The sequence below is a fragment of the Fusarium oxysporum genome, chromosome 6, assembly GCF_000149955.1.
Source record: "Fusarium oxysporum f. sp. lycopersici 4287 chromosome 6, whole genome shotgun sequence".
NCBI classification, from domain to species: Eukaryota; Fungi; Ascomycota; class Sordariomycetes; order Hypocreales; family Nectriaceae; genus Fusarium; species Fusarium oxysporum.
In genome coordinates, this window is record NC_030991.1 from 2,507,879 (window position 1) to 2,519,946 (window position 12,068).

Below are 12,068 nucleotides of genomic sequence, written 5' to 3' on the forward strand. Positions count from 1 at the left end.
GTTTAGAATTAAACTCACCCAAAAGATGTTCGCTTGTGCTAAATATTTGGCAGCTGGCGGCCCCTGGTTATAACGAAATTTCTTCGTGTATGTAAGGTAGCGTAAAACTTATTTCCTCACTTAAATCCTTCCTCCCTCCTTGTCTCTCTCATCATGTGTCGATTTGTTTAACAAACTGTACCGCAGTAGGCAGCGTGACAAGGTGGCTGACAGAACCGCAAAACTAAATGCCGATCCACAACACTCTGCCCTATCCCCTCACCTGCTCGACGTAGACTGACCGCAGTTTGACTCTACGGTGGATGACCAGAATCACATCCTGCCTCCTTCAAGATGTCATTGGGGGGGCTGGGTTGTCAGATCATCCTTTAAAGTTATATCGGAAGAATCTCTCGCGCTAACGTTTACGCCGCCCACGGCCTAAAGAGGAGATAAGTCATAATCAGCTGTAAAGTCACATTGCTGCAACTGTGAGCATAAGAATTTTGAGGCGGGAGGCTACAGCGAATAGCACGACATCAACGATGATCCCGATGCTTAATCAAAAGTCTGAGTCCAAAACTAGGAGGGCCGCTGCAATGAGATCTGGTACCTGTGCGATCTTAGATCTTGGTAAATCGTATCGATAGCTGCAGTGCTTAGGTTAAAGCGAAGCAGGATCAGTAGGTCTTATGCTGCTGGCAATAGATCAAGGATTAACCTGTTCTCAAAACTCTTGAGCTGGCGGTCACTAGCAGGTGCTTACCATAGCCCTGTATGACCCAGATTTTCATGGTGCTCAAACTCGCATTTAATCAGAGGCATAAGATTCTGGCCAGAGCGCTCGGAAAAGGTGATCTATCACGCCACGTTAAGGTTCAGAGGCTAGGGGAGTCTTGGTGTGAGGAAAGGGAAAGCCCCGGCTTTTGGCGTGCATTAGAGGTCAGAAACCAAGCTTTTTCAAATTCTTAGTCATCCTCACAATGCCCGCCCCCCAAACCATGAAAAAAAAAAAGGTTGTTTCTTAAACCTTTTAATTCGTCTAACAAACGTAACTGGGGAAGTTCCGTTGCCCATCACATTCATATGACGTGGTTGACGTCGCGCCTGCCCCAACCTTCTCTATGATTAGTGTACGTGAGCTTGCAGGTCGCACCTCAATTATACCTATCTCGTGTTGGAGGATGTGTGAGGCTTCAGTTGAGCGATTCATCATCGCTTGAGATGGTCTGCTTGTCGACGCTCAACAAAACCGAGTTGCATTTAAAGTTGCCCCAGTCACCAAGTCATATGAGCTAAAGAGGATCTCGTTTGCAAACTTTCTCTCATAAACGGACTCACTACGTTCACCGGTGAGCGCAGAGTTCGATGTTTTTGGTTGAAAGAGAAAACGGTATATAGAACATGGCCTTTTCAGGACCCTCCATGGAAGATAAGGCGTTTGAGCCGACTGCCTTTATCAATTATCATGGATTTCAGGAAGAACAATATCAAGTCTGCACACGGTGGCACGACATGGCGGCATATCAATTTCCAGAAAACGGGATTTCTCCCTCTACTGGCTCCTTCTCAACGAACTCATCCACCTCTCAGGAATTATCATTCTCAAAGCAGCATCCGGATAGCTATCTTCACCATAAAGCCATCGATACTTTGTCTGACAAGATGAACTTCGGTTCCATGCCGCCGGCACCTACATACCCTGGAATTCAGCAGGCCACCGAGATTCGTTTTCCAATACCACCGGCTCCTCCAATTCAGGATAAGATGGATAATTCTACGGGCAACTGCCACACCGATCAAAGCCTCCAATATCTTGGCGTTTTGTCAAAGCCAGACAAGGATCGGCAGACACAGGAGCCGCCAAAAGGAAAGAATCATGAACGGAAGCCCAAAGCCCTGCAGCAGGACAGTGGCAAGAAGTCCCGGGGAAAGATGGAAAATTCGGACAAATTCAAGAAGCAACCGCACCTCAGTCGCCTGGAACGGAATCGACTTGCTGCCATAAAGTCCAATCATCGCAAGCGAGATGAAGCACTCGCTTTGGCCTCACAAGAGGAACAACTGGCTGACCAACATAGACAACTTTCCTACCGCTTTGACAATGTGAGAGAAGAGCTCTATCGGCTGAAAACCGAAGTCTTACGTCATAGCGGCTGCGAATGTGTTGCTATTCAACAATATATTGCAAAAGAGGCACAAAGAACCATGAACGACTCGACTTGCTACAGCTCTCTGACCGCGGAACATGGCACAGGCACCACAAGTCTATGGCAGAATAATAATGGCAGCTATAGTGATACAGTAGAGGACATTGCAGACTTCTTTGGGAACATTTCAACCCAGGGTACTGCTGAGATGCTTACAGAGGATCGTATCGGAGACGAAATAATGCACGAACTGCTACAATCTTTTATGTAACGTTTGTCCGTGGCAATCGACCCTGTGGAATTGCATTCAAGTTGGAAGTCAAAAGTACAGAGGAATGATTGTGATCATGATGTAATATGTATGTAGATTGGTAGACTTGATATCAATGCATCCGTCTTGAATTAACGATGTCCCCGTCGCTATCCAATGAATAGTAAGGTTTATTGGCTTTATCTCCTTGACAGTCATAAGGCACAAATACATTGCATGCAAGGGATCGACAGGGATGTCATCCAATTATAATTTAGTAAAATTATGGTACTTCCTCCACAGGCATTTCTTGCCTATGATGAAAGTACCAACATTCAGGCCGTTACAAATAGCTACATCACAACAGTCACAACCCAACTGCGTATTACTGCCGACCTTCCTGCGTGCGGCCCTGCGGTTGAGGCTATCCTCAGATGCCGTATTCAACAGAGCCCGTTTCTTCCGACCCTTTTGAGAGCTACAGGATCAAGGGCCAATTTGAATGCCCTGAAATCCTAGGCAACGCGCTTGTTTCTTCGTCAGAATGAACGTCATAGAGTTTTTGGTGGAGAAAGTTTTAAAGTTACCTGAAGTACTGATATTATGACTAATCTAGAGTGGGTCGGCGATGTATTTGTGCCTTATGACTATCAAGGAGATACAACGATACAGTCTGGACGTGATCCTTTTCTGTAGCTAGGTTAATTATCAATGTTGATTCACTGTGCAGACTGAAAAGCCATCCGTGGTTATGAACAAACCTGAAGACGGAGTTGAGTCTCTGAACAAATGACTAGCGTTTAGTTTCCGGTTTGATGGTCTAGCGGTAGGATTCTTGCTTCGAGATGGAAACCTCAATTTCACGAGAAAAATAAATTGGGTCTCTGGCATAATACTCTATTATGATAGCTACGATAAGCGCGTAACTGTTGAACAGATGGTGGGTGTCACGTGCATGCAGGGATACCTGAAGATTACGGGCCGAATTTGGCGGACCTTTCAAGGGGCTAAAAAAATAAACACGACTTGAATACACGTATCTGCATCAATGAACCGAATACACGTAATGTCTGACACGTAGCAGTCCACGTATCTTCAAAGATCACGCGTCCAACCACGGCAAATATGCTAATGTCTGTTCGTAAAATGCCGCTACTGTAGTGAGTTCTGTTTCGTCTCGACAATTAATGTGGCGCGATGATGAGGCAGAGGTTTGTGAGGTGTCCATCAGATCATAGGTCGGATCTAGCCGGAAGCACGATACCACGCTCCAGACCCGAGTCCATACAGTACATGTTCCAAAATTGAACAATATCAGGCACATAAGGCCAGTCAAATGCATTTGTTATTTGAATTGGAAGGTGCTGAGGCTCTGATATATCCTGCATTCACATGCAAGCCATGCCTGTACTAATCAGAGACGCTCCCTTCACCACTCAGGACCCTGATAACCAGGACCAAAACCACGCGTTACTAGGATGGCTCGCGGCCGTGATAATGCCACTTCTAGCTCTGGTGATTTTTTTTATAGTGGGAATTCCCAGGTATGTCTTACTTGTTAGAAAGAGCTCAGCTCCTAGTTTAGTTGGCCAATGCAGTGTAGATTCTACGAATGGGCAAGGTACGGGAGAGTTGCAGTCACCGATGCCTCTAACAGTTCCCCGAGTTCTTCGTCATCAGCATCTTCCAGCACTGAAGCCAGAGATCTGCCTCATCTAGATACGATTGCTCCCCCTAAAACGAGCAAAGAGATTAGATCTGAGCTTGAGCATCAAGCCCATGCCTCTTGGGCGATCCCTGTCCCCAATATGACATGGTATGTCTTCTTGACGCTTTGGTAATCGTAAAAAGCACTTGACTAACCAATTGCCTCTTTGTTTAGCGTTATTTGCCTAGGCGATGTTCAAGACACTGATATAGTACGCAGGCTGGCGATCAATTCAATTCCATCAATTTCGTCCTCGCGTGGCGTTGCGTTGACAGCTTACTCAGCATTTGGCCAGTGGAGTTGAACCACTGCACTCTAGATTGAATTGATGGCGTTGAATTGAAGATGTTGAACATCACACGCGCGTCGAGTCCCGCAATGCTCACTTCCCAGTGTCTAGGTCATCCTCCTCTGCCTCCCATATAACGCTATTTCCAACCTCTTCTGACACATCAATCAAGCTATCAGCCGCGTCGACTAGGCCATTCCGCACCCATGACCTCAGTGTCTGTGCCATTCCTATCGTGCTAGCTTCCAATCGAGTCCGCAGCGGTGGCACCATTTGCTCAGCAACACTAAACAAACGCTCGCACTCTGCCGACATAGACGGTATTGATAGTAGGTCAAGGGCCATTCGCGACAGTCGAAGGTAGTCTCTCCGCCTCTTCCACCAATATTGGATGGGATCTGTCACAAGAGTGTCGTTCTTAGAGTCGGCACTCGACAGCCAGTGATCATATTCGTCTTGGCCCTTACTCCATGGACTTTCCCAACACCTGCCTGCCAGAGACGAAGCCCTGTGAGCGAGCTCAGTGCCTTTCGAGTGCACTCATTGCCTTCAAACGCTTGAATGGGGGTTCTTCATCCGAATTCAAAAGCTTGTACTCTTCCTCCCATAATGTTTCTTGGGCGTGTCTTTTCCTGCTTTCCCTTCCAAAGAGCAGGTGGCTTCCTCCTCTCGGACTCGTCGACAAGTCTGTGCTCCCTGATCAGATGTTTCTCGATATTCTGTGTGCCAACCGCAGTGAAGTCTGTCACCGTGGACCTGACCCTCCGGAGACAATGCTTGCAAACCCATTTCCTCTTTGTGGGAGAGTCACGGGCTTGAATGTAAAAGCCGTGCTGCCAAACCCACGAGGTCTGCCTGCCAGCGCGTTCCGAAATCGAGAAACCCGGAAACTTATGCCATGAGAAGGCTTTCCAATCGACTGGCGAAACATCCAAGTTATTAGGTGAAGTACTAGGTGCGCTGCAGTCAGGACTCTGGCACTTGACAGGTACGTTGGCGTCCATTTGAAGATTAGGAAAGGAATGGAATACAGGCAATGGTCTTCCTGCAAAAGTCATAGGGCGCGACGACAGCTGAGACGCGTTCATAAACCCCCTATGCTAGGTGCAGTTGGCACGAGCATCAAAAATACGGGGCAAAAGTATTAGTAGGGGTCCTGTGGACGTGTCTCATGGGACTACACGGATTGGGCGCTACCCTGAACCACTGCCATTATCGCCAGTTTCAACCGATGGTCAACGTTGAAAGCATCCCGGTGGAATTGAATCAATCAATGCGAGCGTTAAATGGGATTGATTGAATTGATTCACGTGACTTCAACTTCCATAAAATTGACAGGATTGAGTTGATGGTTGAATCGATCGCCAGCCTGATAGTACGCCATCTGGCATGGGAGCATACTTTCCACTCGGAATGTATTGCTACCTGGTACCTTGCGGAACACGATACATGCCCCATATGCGCATATGATTTCGTGTTATCTAAGCCTTTGCCGGAAAGGCCTAGCCAAGCCCATATGTAGAGTCATTAGGAAGATGACAGTTTGATCTTATGCTACGCGTGGATCTGTATTACTATCAATTTATCGTTCATATCATATATTTCATCTCGGAGTACGGAGGAGCCAGCGAATCGTCGTTTATCTGGTGGTGCATGAGGTTATTTTAGAAACACGAATTGATGCAGTTGCAGACATATCATGTCGGGCAAAAGTCCACGAAACCTAAAATCCAACCTCGCGTTCAAGGCTAGCCATTTTAGTGTCTAGTCTTATTTCTCCAAGGCTCTAGACCTTGGACCCCTATTCGCTTAGAATTGGCCAGTGTACAGTACAGACAGCCTGATAGCACAGAGTGGAGGCAAATTGATCGAACGACAACATTAGTCCGAGGTGTCCGTGAACTCTTCTACTTGTAAATATTCAAGTTAAATGTATAAAACATCAATTCGCAAATTTTCACCAGCTTCCTTCTGGATGCAATGGTTGACTTGCTTCTTCAGAAATCCTTCTCATTGCCAGGCCCGCACGTTATGGGTGTGTGGGCCCCCTTCCCACGACGGAAGAATTTGTTGACTCTGATGCTATTCTCCTCACCTGGCGCTATGTCATACAGTAAGCCACTAACATGTGATCCTCTCAGTCCTTTGTTAGTTGTTTACTGATGGAGACTATCCCTTGAGCTGTGGAAAACCTCCCAGCAGGTCCCAGCCGTGGGGGGGGGACAGTCAATCATGCATCGGATTAAAGATACCAAATCCCCTCCCTAATTTAGCCGATGATAGAAGTACCAGCAATCTCTCGAGTTACAAATCGCTACACCACACTGCTCACATCCCCAAATCGATTGACGCCTTCTTTTATTATAGCTGACCGGGGCCAAAGGCCTCCTTGCACTTCTTGATCTTGGCTGCCCTAATTGAAGCCCTTTGCAAGCAAGACAATCTTATTTGCGTCTCCGCCGAGATCTCTATAGGTACTGATTAGGAAGTCATCAATCAATCCGAAAGAATTTCTATGAGTATGTAGGTGGAATCAATCAATGACGCATCATAAGGCTCCCCTCATGTACCTCTCAGAAGTTGGGGTAGATGTGGGGCTCGGTACGGCCGGGAGGTTTTCCACAGCTCAAGGGATAATAGGTATTTTCAAGTGACGAGCGGAATTTCAAGGTGATGTCAAGTTGCATTCTAAACAGGTTTTGGCGATGCCCTTCTTATTCTCCTCACCCATGGGATATCGAATGCGATTAAGGCTCAAGTGTTATATACAACACAGCAAGCCCCCTTTCTTTGACTATGCTTTCATTCAATCTAGAGCTGCCCTTTAATTAATCCTGGGGCTCTTACTGAGCACCTGAATCCGAGTTGACAGTCGTTTATTCTCTTCCTCCATAGTCAGAATGCGCTGTCTTGCGGCATCCAGAACCTCGCCTCTGCTGTAACAATGATCGGCATCCATTGAGTCATCCCCACCCACGTTGTCATTCTTGGGTCTTGAGCCATGGATTGCCATAAGCAAGCTTTCGAAGCGAAGCTTCAATCGTGTACGGTACTGTTTATCAACGTTGTTGTGGCACTCGCGAGCCTGCTGGATGTTTGGGGGTAATGGTGGCTTTCTCCGGAATCTCTTTGGCCTGCGAGACGCTGAGCGCAGCTTGGCCTCTATAGGAGCCTTTGTGGCCCGTTGGCTGCTAATATGATTGCCGACAGGGTAATCATTAAAGTCATTGCTTTCGGGGCTGCTGGCTTCGGATGGTCGAGCCAAGATTCTCTTCTGATCCAGTTCTGGCCAGGTCGCGGCAGTACCCAACTCAGAACTCTGTGACCCTATCGGATGGCTGTACAGAGCGACGAACTCGTCGTTATCCCCAGCGGGGATATTAAAGGGGAAACTGGGCTCTGATGCGAAGTGATCAGCCGGAGAAATGGTGGGCGATGGTTGAAATGAGGCTATGTTTGGAACTGGGGAAACTATTGGGAGATCATATAGGGCTATCCCGCATGAAAGATCGGCGAAGATATTGTCTTAGATATGTGAGTGTCTTGCATGTTGGGACCAGGCGAACTTCTCACCCTGACTGAATTTATCCAGGAAGTAGTCAATTGGTTGCTATGAGGTGTCAGTACTGAATGCCACAAGGAATGTTGGATGTCAAGAGATCAAAAAAGGTATTTGGCCATATTGACAAACAAGTAATGGTGGAATTAAATTAAATGTTACCTGTGGGTGCCTAAGGGTCGTTGGTTTCGTTTACCTACCTCAGGTCGGCTCTCCCTTCTGTCCCAAGGAAGCTCGTGTGGGTCAGTGATGGTATCGGTACTTACTACCATGTTGTAATTGGCTGTCTGTAGGGTTCTCAATTGCCGCGGGCGGTATAATAACCAAGAGCTGGAGTGGTACAATAACACTATAGGACAGACACCTGGTACTGGTGATTCTTTCTTATGCCGAAATCCAACATTCTCGTTGTACGCGTACTGTGTTATCCTCACCTAGACTATACCTCAGCTTAGGTCTAAATCTGATCTTGACTCCTCCCTTTGGCCGGCGAAAGCCCTTTCTTTGCTTATCCTGCCCCTCACTTGACTCCTTATGTCTGATGATAATTGTGGGGCCTTAAAAGCCCCACTTCAACCCCTTGGGTTGGATTGACATGTGGTTTAGTGATACATAAGTCGACCTTTAAGTACTATCTGGGACGCAATTGGCCTTTTGTTTCGAAGTAGTGGAATGGTATTTCCAGTCAACTCTGGTTAAAAGACGGGACATGATGTCTTGAACCACTCACTCAGCCCATATATGAATGCCACGTATCAGTTAGCGTCGATCTGTTGCAGTAGTGTCGCTCTCGACCAATACAACCCACTATGGTTGAGCTGGCGTGAATAATGATTTAATCATAGGACGCAGCTCTGATGATACAGTACATAAACCTCAGATTCCTTTTTCCTAACACTGGCAATAAGAGTAATATTATACTTGGCACACTGTGTTAGAGTTGGTTCATGTGATGCATAAACTAAATACGATATGTGATTGTCACCCTTATTTGCCCCTCATATTACATTTAAGGTTTTCAACTTCCGTAACTACATGACCGTCGAAGATTGGATCCACGCCGTGGAAATATGGGGAAAAATCCATATCTCATCTGAGTGATAATATTCCCAAGGCCATGACCTATCTGGTGCCACTGTCACGCCGCCATGTTTTGGAGCCCAAAAGAACCCAGAAGAAACCCCCGTCGATCACTGGTGCTGCTGTCACTGTCATGCGGCCGCGGGGCTGTGGTTGTGAATGTGGTGTCTGTACCCCAATTCTCGGAAGAGAACGCTTGCTTTGTCAACTTATCCACTGCTTTATACGCCTGTTTCGCAATGTACTGTTGAATCAGAGTACATTCGCATTCGCCATGCCTCAGAATTTCGAATTTGAGTTGGGAAACCTCCTGCTGAAGGTCGCTATAGCAAGAAGAAAGTAGTCGATGTCGATCTTGCAATTCTTCCATCCGAGAGGTCAACTCGTTTGCTTGATCCTGTTTGCGATCACGACATTTGGCAGCCGCCCTCCGGTTTCGTTCCCGAACTTTCATATGTTGTTCGCTCTTGGCATCATCCAGCTCTGTTCTTCTCTCCCGACAATTTCTTTTCTCGCATAGCAACCTCCTGCTTACAGACTGCTTCCCAGCCTTTCTTCTCTTTGGTGGCTCTGGTGTCGATTGGTATCTGGTAAAATCTGATGTAGTGAAGGGCTCTAGGCTTTCTTGATCATTATCACGATTCCTAATAGAGCTTTGTGTGTCCTCCTTGGTTGTGGTGGTCTGTGATGTGGGAAAGCTGAATCCAGCTGACTGCTGGTTTTTGGAAGATATGGGCGATAGTTGAGTAGTGCCGAAGCTCGGATCATCCATCCAGCCACCAGCCATTTCATCATGGAAGTAATGCTCTGAAGTTGGGGTTGGAAGAGACGGAGTTTGAGAACTCGACGAGTTTGTTGGGAAGGATTGATTAGAGGAACTCATCCAATGCCATGAAATGAGGTATTCGGGCAAGTCCTGCCAGGCAAGATCAAAGAAATATTGAGTATCAATAGGTGTATTACTTTCAATTAAATAATCAGTTGGGAAGTAGTTGTTTTCTGCTAGGGTTTCCGCAAAAGCCATAATTCGTACGTGATGGAATTTTTCCTCGACCTGTTGTCAATTTATTCCGTGAATTAATGTGTGACACTCGGTGGTTACAAATTGAGTGGTTAGACGTGATGAAGTGTGCACAGGGATTCGAATTAAACCAGTCGTGGGTCGAAAACAATAACTTATGACAAAGAAGACTTGCCTTTGGCATATAATACGTCTCCTCTCAGTTGGTCTCATCCAGAGTATGTGGGGGGCTGTTAAAAATCGCCAAAAAGCCCTCTAGCCAAAGTAACATCAGGTAATATCAGTGATGCTCGACTGAAGGCAAGGGGCCGAGTCAGCCTAGTCATTCGCTTTCACAAATGTCTCTTTGAAGCCATTTAAAGTTTGAAACACTCGAATGGTGTTATTTACTTAGGCCTTGAGGTGTCTGTTTTCGTTACGATGCATGGACCCTTCAGCTTTTGGAGCTAAAAATGGTGGAGTACGTCACGCACTGCATCGTTATTACTGTTCGGCACCAGAGGACTGTAAGGCTCAACTTCGCATACATGATACCTTTGGCTTTGAAAGAACGATTGGTCTGTGAGAATCATGAGTTGAGGTGTTTCAAGATCAAATGGTGGTGATCTGATGTGCTCGCAACACCTTCTGTTGGGTTGATGCGCATGCATCGATGAATCAACAGACTCACCAAGTGCCATGTGATATTGGGTCGTTACATTGGGACTAGACTTTCTATTGCTCCTAGTACGCGAAATCATACGAGCCCCATTTTGCGCCGGAGGTCTCGGTGAGGCGCCAAGGAGATATGATTATGATCTGACGTAGCATGTTCGCGTGGACTCGACTCCAACACTGGAGCCGACTTTGAGGGTCTCTGGCCAGGTAATAAGTCAAGTTGTGCGTAAGCTTTTAGTTTATCGGCCGCACCAACACCTGCAAGCCACAGACCTGGCTGACTGGATCCATTCGGAGAGTCAGACTAGTGTTCCATTTATCCCAAGAATAGAATAGGATTGATCGTGAGTCAATATATCTTCTAAATCCACCGTGAAGTTGATATCAGAGATATTATCCCAATATTCCTGGCCATATATAACATCGCACAGAAAAGAACAAAGAGTTTGAGCCAAGCCCATCCAATTCAGAGAGCCCGATGCCGAAAACGAACTTGTTGTAACCTTGCCCTCCTTTATGCTTTCCCTCACGATAATGCGGAGCTGAAGATTCTGAGACTGTCTTCCAATAATCCCGCGTAAAATGGCAGATAATGGACTGTTGGAAGGCCATGTTGGCAATTATAACAAAACCAAATATAGCCATGCGACGACTTGAAAAATAATCTTTCGACTCTGACCAGCATCGACCTTCGGGTCTTGCCGTTTTGGGGGAGTCTGGGTGCAAATATCTCCCCCACCGAGGCGACTTGGCCGCTTGAATCCTGGCTTTGTACTGATCGATATACGATGCAGTTTTTCCAACCATGAGTGGCTTGTCAACCCTTGAGAAGTAACAGACTTGATCCTATTCAGGGTCGAAATAGACAGACTTGGATGAAGCATGCTTTTCCGGGCTACAGCGATGATCAAATAGACGTAGAGCCGGACGTGGCTGATGCTATATCCTTCTTCTTTGAAGATCTCTCAGATGTGATAATTGCAGTGCAACTCGACGCTGTGGTTGACGAAGAACCATTCAAGTGTAATGTTCAATTCAGACGTCCATGTTGTGAGTCGTCCTGGGGTTTCTTTTTACGAAGTGGTTTGCTAAACTGGCCTCCATTGGTTGACATACAGCGTCAACTACTGTAGAGAGGCAAGAATAGATACGAGAAGAATAAACAAATAAACATGGAACGACCAGGCGCTTAATCCTAAGCCATCTCACCTCGCGAATAATCAGCAAGAGGAATAATCAGTGAGGGGATCGTACTCTCCATGAGCCAGGGAAGTGCAATATCATCGGATCTACTGGGAATAAAAAGGTGAGAAATTAGCATCTTGGCTAGTAAATGTTGATTGGATTTTCCTATGATCGAGAAGCCGGACCCCTT

At 46.5% G+C, this 12,068-nt stretch overlaps 3 protein-coding genes across 3 annotated transcripts; 1 reads left to right on the top strand and 2 right to left on the bottom strand.

Annotated features, from left to right (window-relative positions):
- Nucleotides 1-1,383: 1,383 nt before the first annotated feature.
- On the top strand, nucleotides 1,384-2,400 carry FOXG_16214 (uncharacterized protein; the record flags this gene model as incomplete). The annotated part of the gene is made up of 1 exon (XM_018396286.1): nucleotides 1,384-2,400. One exon carries the CDS (start codon nucleotides 1,384-1,386, stop codon nucleotides 2,398-2,400), a length of 1,017 nt encoding a protein of 338 aa, XP_018256834.1.
- Nucleotides 2,401-7,200: 4,800 nt separating this feature from the next.
- Nucleotides 7,201-8,207, bottom strand: FOXG_16215 (uncharacterized protein; the record flags this gene model as incomplete). The annotated part of the gene is made up of 2 exons (XM_018396287.1): nucleotides 7,201-7,901; nucleotides 8,132-8,207. The coding sequence occupies 2 exons, from the start codon at nucleotides 8,205-8,207 to the stop codon at nucleotides 7,201-7,203; spliced, it is 777 nt and encodes a 258-aa protein (XP_018256835.1).
- An 866-nt stretch (nucleotides 8,208-9,073) lies between these two features.
- Nucleotides 9,074-10,039, bottom strand: FOXG_22373 (uncharacterized protein; the record flags this gene model as incomplete). The annotated part of the gene is made up of 1 exon (XM_018402781.1): nucleotides 9,074-10,039. The coding sequence occupies one exon, from the start codon at nucleotides 10,037-10,039 to the stop codon at nucleotides 9,074-9,076; it is 966 nt and encodes a 321-aa protein (XP_018256836.1).
- Nucleotides 10,040-12,068: the final 2,029 nt, after the last annotated feature.